General features: G+C 58.5%; 1 protein-coding gene across 4 annotated transcripts; it reads left to right on the forward strand.

Annotated features, from left to right (window-relative positions):
* The first annotated feature begins 933 nt into the window (after positions 1-933).
* Positions 934-4,360, forward strand: LOC119003945 (alpha-1,3-mannosyl-glycoprotein 4-beta-N-acetylglucosaminyltransferase-like protein MGAT4E). 4 transcript variants are annotated; one of them, XM_037070579.1, is made up of 3 exons: positions 934-1,135; positions 1,506-1,599; positions 2,645-4,360. In XM_037070579.1, exons 1-3 carry the CDS (start codon positions 1,013-1,015, stop codon positions 3,790-3,792), a joined length of 1,365 nt encoding a protein of 454 aa, XP_036926474.1. In that variant the 5' UTR covers positions 934-1,012; the 3' UTR covers positions 3,793-4,360. The 4 variants fall into 4 exon arrangements, with proteins under 4 accessions (XP_036926474.1, XP_036926476.1, XP_036926475.1 ...); XM_037070581.1 differs by having other exon boundaries at positions 1,042-1,314; positions 1,474-1,599; XM_037070580.1 differs by having other exon boundaries at positions 1,042-1,314.
* The last annotated feature ends 2,240 nt before the right edge of the window (positions 4,361-6,600 follow it).

Genomic DNA, 6,600 nt, shown 5'->3' on the forward strand with positions numbered 1-6,600 from the left:
TGAACGCTGGCCTGTGAACCAAAGGGTCGCCAGTTCGATTCCCAGTCAGGGCACCTGCCTGGGTTGCAGAGGAGGTTCCCCAGTAGGGGGCGCGTGAGAGGCAACCACACATTGAAGTTTCTCTCCTCCCTCCCTCCCCCTCTCTCTAAAAATAAATAAATAAAATCTAAAAATAGGGAAGGAAGGAAGGAAGACAATGGGGAGATCAGAGAACGCTATAGCCCCAGGAACATGGAAGCCCCTGGCTGGGATTTCCTCCGTGTCCTAAATATGTGGGGTAAGAATCGAGAGCTGGTAACAAGCGTATTAAAGGCTTTCCTCTGATCATTCAGAAACAGAAGGACACAGAGGGAAAAGCCGCCCTCCTGCCCCACCCTGCCGGCCTTTGAGGCTTCGTCCGCCTGCGCTCCCACAGCCCCACCCTCGAGGAAAAGACTTTTACTCAGCGTTCTTGGAATCACATTCTAATCAAGGTCTGTGAATAACATTAAAAATTAGAATAAGTGAATGATACCATTTATTAAAAAGCCAAGAAAGCCACCCAACGCCTTAGGACTTAGCAACCCTTCAAGTTCATCTGTTTCAACAGTTCCACTTTTGTCTGCAAAAGCAGGCTGGGTGCTGGCCATCTGTTCTCTGAGATAAGCGGCCTCATCCCGCAGCCCTGGCCGATCCCCGTTTGGGGAAGGAGGCATTGTGGGAAAGTGGACTCTCCCCACGGAGCCATAGAGAGAGAGTATCAGCAGAGGCCCAGGGACAGGGGCGCCTCCTCCTGGTGGTGAGAAGAGCTCTGTGCCGTCCTGTCAGGTGCGCTGCCCCTGCCCCGCCCCCATGAGAATAACGAGCAGGCTTGGGAAACAAGGGAACAGTGACAAAGAGGAAGAGTAGGATGGGGAGACGGACTGGGGGAAGGCTTCCAGGGGACACCGGGAAGTGGAGAAGTGCACGAGGCGGGGGCAGCCCCCAGCCTCAGGCTGCTTTCTGCTGCAGGAGCCTGCCCGGCCCAGGCAGCATGCGCGGCTCCATCAGGCACGGCCTCCTCACCTCGGTGGCCCTGGGGCTCCTGTGGCTCTTCATCACTTTGAAAGTCTCCAGCAAAATTGAAGAGGATCCCGTGATGTCTATCAAAGGCCAAGTAGCAACCGTTGCTCTCTGTGTGGGGACTGAGCCATAGGGTGGGCGGTGTGTGGACAGACGGCCCCTCAGCAGTGCCTGCCCCGTTCACCTGCGAGCAGAAAGCTCCAAAGGGAGTGTGGGTGGACCTGGACCCAGGGGTCCGTGAAGAAGCTGCATCCCTCCCCCATACGTATTAAGGTGGGAAAGACAGCATGCACTGGTTGAGCTCTGGGGCCTCTGGCCAGTGGTCAGACGCCCTGAGAATGTGCTCACCTGGGGAGAGTGATTCACATACCCTCGTTCCCTGGAGAAGTTTCTGGAAGCTCCTAGGGCTAAACCTTGTTCTTGTCTCGAAAGGGAAGGCATGTTTTGCTTTGTCATTGTCTCAGGACAGTGGCGGCAGAAGGCAGGACCCAAGACCACGAGAAGACTGGCAAAATCTCACCTTCCAATACATGAAAAAAGTCCAGCAGAGAAGAAAGAGTAAGTTCCCAGGAGGGGAATGGGGTCCCCAGGGGAGGCGGGGACATCCCCAGAAGCACCGTAGCAGGGAAGGAAAGAAGGAAGGGGAGAAGGAAAGGCGGGGCTGTGCGGGGAAAGGCTGAATCTGGCCGACAGTCCTCTCCCCACCAGGACGCTTAAGTGACTGCTGGAGGGAACGCAGAGCCACTGGACTTGAGAACACTGGGCCTAGAACGGTGTGCCTGTGTCTCAGGGTCCTTCGCCTCCGTTTCCTGGGTTGGGAACTAAGCCCAGGACTGAAGGGACCTGCTGGAGGCCACACACTCAGTGGCAGGAATGGGCCAAGGAGAACCTTGGGCTCCAGACTGGGAGAACGAGTGCTCTTCCCGAGACATCTTCTTCCAGGGAGAGCTCTGGGGGGAGAGCTGGGCAAGCCCAAACAGTCGATGCTGGCTGAGCACTTGAGCCGTGTGCCAGACAGGTCTGGCTCCGGGCAGACGCAGAGGGACCCATGGGGACTCGGCATCGCAAAGCTTAGTCCTTTTGCAACTGAAGCACACACGCGAAGCACCTGGGGACGCTGTGAAAATGCAGGTTTTGTTCAGGGCGGTTTGAGGCAGGGGCCCCGACTCTGTATTTCTCGTGAACGTCCAGCCTGCATTGCTAGAATAAGGCCCCCACTTTGATGAGCAAGGAGCTAAGCATGCCCTGCACCAGAAGACAGAATCAGCCCTGGCTGGTGTGGCTCAGTGAACTGAGTGCTGGACTGCGAACCAAGGGCTCGCTGGTTCAATCCCCAGTCAGGGCACACACCTGGGATGCAAGCCAGGTCTACAGTAGGGGGCGCGTGAGAGGCAACCACACATTGATGTTTCTCTTCCTCTTTTTCTCCTTCCCTTCCCGTCTCTAAAAAATATATAAGATAAATCTTAAGACAAAGTCAATGGAGAAACTAGATGGACAAGAGAGGGAGAGAAAAGACCCCAAAGAGCACCCCAACCCATAGCCCCCCAGCACCTTCCCCACCACCCATCCTCACCACAGTCCCCATTTTGCCTCCCCCCAGTATGGCTGATGGTGGGCATCTCCTCAGGGCCAGGCCCGGATCGGAGGGGCCTCCTGCACACACTGGTCTCCCTGTTCCGAGCCTCCTCCAGGGCGGAGCAGAGGCGTCTCACGGTGCTGGTCCACCTGGCCCACTCCGACCCCGCCTCACTCAGAAAAACCACTGCCCAGATTTCAACGCTCTTCAGCCCGCAGATCTTGGCAGGGCAGCTGGTGCTGATCCACGCTCCGCCGGATGCCTACCCCGTGGGTGACCCTGGGGACGCGGCCGACCAGGGGGACGCCTGCTCCAAGCAGAACGTGGACCATGCCTTCCTCGTGAGCTTTGCCGCAGGGCTCTCCGACTACTTCCTGTTGCTGGAGGACGATGCTGTCTGCGCCCCCGACTTCCTCACCCACATCCGCTGGAGGGTGGGCAACAGGAGCAGGACCCCGTGGGTGCTGCTGGAGCTCTCGAACCTGGGCTTGCTGGGCAAGCTCCTGCGCGGCAGGGACCTCCCGCTGCTGGCCCGCTTCCTCCTCCTCTTCCACCAGGAGAAGCCCCTGGTCCAGCTGCTCCCGCATTTCCGCACCCTCCTGGCCCAGAGACAGGCCATCCTCAGCACGCCTTTCCTCTTCTACCGCCGGGGCCCCCACTATAGCGCCCACGGCAGCCGTGCAGCTGGAGCCCTGCGGAACAGGGGCCCCCGCGGCCCCCACAACCCGCCTGGAGCCGTGTTCACAGACATGAAGGTTTGGGGGGTTCATTTCCCCTGGCAGGCCTACGCTCTGGATGAGTCTTTCTTCTGGACCCACAACGTCAGCGCAGGGAGCCACCTGACAGTCATCCTGAACCACCCAGCCAGCCTGCGGCGGGTGCAGGTGCTGACGGGCACCATCGTGGACGGAAAGCACGCCCTGCAGAAGGGGCGGGTGGAGCTGGGCTATGAGCCGGAGGGAATGCCGCAGTACTGCACCAGCTTCGCCGTGCTGGGCCCCCTCCTGGAGGGGCAGCTGGATCAGGAGACAGTGCCCCAGAGCATGGGGCACGACGTGAGCTGCGTGAGGCTGGTGGTGAGCGCCCATCAGGCTGGCGGGCTCATCGTCAGGCACATTCACCTCTGGGAGGAACAAGCCAAAGGCAGGACAGCGGCTCCCAGTGGGAGGTGAATCAGTGAGGGTCCGAAAAATTAAAGCCTGGGAGCCACTGTGTTGCAGCCTGTCCAGGTGACCGGATGCTGAAGGGGGCCGAGGGAGAAGGCTCATGATTGCGGTGCCACAGAGATGGCAGGAGACCCGTCCCTCCCCTTCTGTGCCCAAACAAGTGGCACGAGCAGCACCTTTCCTCGCCCGGTTTGGGGGACGGTCTTGGTCACGAAGGCAGGTGTGTGTGCAGGTGCACATTCCAGAGTTCACACTTACAGGGGTCACTGGGCAGCGAGGGTGAATGGGCAGACCATGGGGGTCCCTAGAGTGGACACCACAAGAGGCTGAGAAAGGGACTCCCGTTAGCCACACGCTGACGTTCAGGAGAGTAGTGGAGGGACCGATGGCCTTAAATGAGCTCCTTAAGTGAACCGTCCATTTCCTGCCTTTCCTGGCCAGCTTGGGCGTGAATGGTTTGCAGCTAAAACTTTACTGTCTCGCCTCCGTTCACTCCTTGGCCCCCCGCCGACCTCCACATCCTCCGAGTCCCGAGACTCTTCCCAGCCTGTAAGGGCAGATGCTCAGCGGCAATCTTCCCGCCTCGTTCTTTTTATTTCATTTATCTTTAGAGAGGAAAGGAAGGAGAGAAGGAGAGAAACATCTGTATGGTTGCCTCTCCTGAGTCCCCTGCTGGGAACTGGCCTGCAACCCTAACTGGGAATCGAACCGCGATCGTGTGGTTCGCAGGCCCGTGCTCAATCCACTGAGCTACACCAGCTAGGGCTTATTTTAAAAAACATTTTATTTATTTTTTTAAGATTTCACTTCTTTATCCTTAGAGGGTAAGGGAAGGAGAGAGAGAGAGGAATATCAATGTATGGTTGCCTCTCGTGCATCCCCTGCTGGGAACTGGCCTGCAACCCAGGCATGTGCCCTGGCTGGGAATTGAACCACTTTCCTTTGGTTCACAGGCCCGCACTCAATCTGCTGAGCTACACCAGCCAGTGCTATTTATTTTAGACAGAGGGAAAGGGAGAGAGAAAGAAACATCACTGTGTGGTTGCCTCTCGTGCGCTCCCTACTGGGGATCTGACCCCGGCCCACACCCCAGGCCTGTGCCCTGAACTGGGAATGGAACCGGCGACATTTTGGTTCACAGGCTGCCACTCAAGCCACTGAGCCACTCCAGACAGGGCCAAAAATTGAGTTTTATAGTGCGTGAATTATGTCTGCATAAAGCAGCTATCATTTAAAAAGCCATAGGAGCACGTCAGAGGGCTTATCAGACTCTGCTGATGGCGACAGGGAGGACCCAAGGGTTTGGAACAGGAAAGAGAAGGCCGGAGCCACAGCTGCTTCACTGTCATCCCCACTCCCCACACCCGAAACCAAATCCTTTGCTCGTCCCCAGAGCCCTCCCCTCCCAACCTGTCTGTCCCTGGCAGCAACAGCCCTCCGCACAGAAACTCAAAATCTTGAACTAGTGCTTTCAAAGGAGGGGCCCGTGAAGCATTTGGGTGGCACCACTTTGAACTGCTTCTTAAAAACGCTTTTACCAAGTCTTGCTCATTCTCCAGTTAAAGTGCTCCAAACCCCGTGATCTTCTATTTCATACCCAGCCTGTCCAGGCCTGTCCCGGAAGCCCAAGCCCGTACCTCTCCACAGGCGTCCAGCCCTGGGAGAGCACGGGCCACCACGAGGTCGACCAAAGAGAAAAGGAGAGAGAGCAGAGTTCTCAGGAAGTGGACATGCGGGCTCCGTGGCCTGTGCCTCCTCGTCCGCGAGGCCGGCTCAGCAGCCCCTTGGGTTTGTCTGCTGCCCAGTGAGCTCGATGCCCAAACTTGGAGGGTGTTTGACAAGGGAGGGGATGACCCCCAGCTTTTAGTTCACAGAGCCCCTAGGAATCTATGTCCGATTCAGTCTTCGGATGGACACTGGGGGGGCAACCCCCATTTTACATCCTGAGAAGTGGGTGTGAAGGGCAGAGACTGTTCACCTGGAATTTGCAGTGGCCCCACGGGATCCTCACCCTGGACCCCATCTTACCTGTGCAGCCCAAAGGAGGGTGCGGAGAAGGCTTCTAAGGCACCTCAGGAAAGTCGCCGCCAAGCTGCCAGCAAGGCCCGGTCTGCAGCCCACAGACACCTGGGGCTCCACCTGCGCCCCGGCCAGTGCCAGCCTGCCCTTTCCTGATCCAGCTTCTGCAGGGAAGGGGCTGTGGAACGCTGGTGCAGTGCTCCAGGAAGTGGGGGAGGGGGTGGTTGTCCCCAATGGACTGGCCATGACCTTGCGGAAGCCACTGCCTGGACTCAGGAGGGGCCCCGGGCAGCCAGCTCCCCATGGGAGGTGCTGAGTGACGCCTTCTCCCGGGAGGCCTGCACCTGCCTCGGCTCCGGGCTGACCCTGTCGCCTGTCGGTAAGGCAGAAAAGCCCTCCAGTGTCCTGAGCATCAGGGAGTCTCAGCGCCCATCCCCACCCCGGCCATGGCCACCCCACCCTGCCCGGCAGGAGGTGCCCTGTGGCTGCCCTGTCCTGGTTGGGGGCTGTGTCCACCACTGTCCAGAGCGGCTATCACCCCTGGGGAAGCTCCATGGGCGCTTCAAAGCCCATAATCAAACTTTGTTTAAAGTCCCAGTGTTGTCCTGTGTCCGTCAAGCTCAGATTGCATGACACGGGCACAGGGCCGGTCCCCGAGGGACTGACCGTCCAGGACAGACACCTCAGCTCCTTCGGAGGCCGCACGGACAGCCGGCCACCAGGCCAAGGCGGAGCACAGGGCACGGCCCCGGGAGCGGGGAGTTCCCAGAACACGGAAGTTTTCCTCTCCTGCTG

The sequence above is a fragment of the Sturnira hondurensis genome, unplaced genomic scaffold, assembly GCF_014824575.4.
Source record: "Sturnira hondurensis isolate 20B ecotype Veracruz unplaced genomic scaffold, ASM1482457v3 Scaffold0018805, whole genome shotgun sequence".
In the NCBI taxonomy this organism is placed as follows: Eukaryota; Metazoa; Chordata; class Mammalia; order Chiroptera; family Phyllostomidae; genus Sturnira; species Sturnira hondurensis.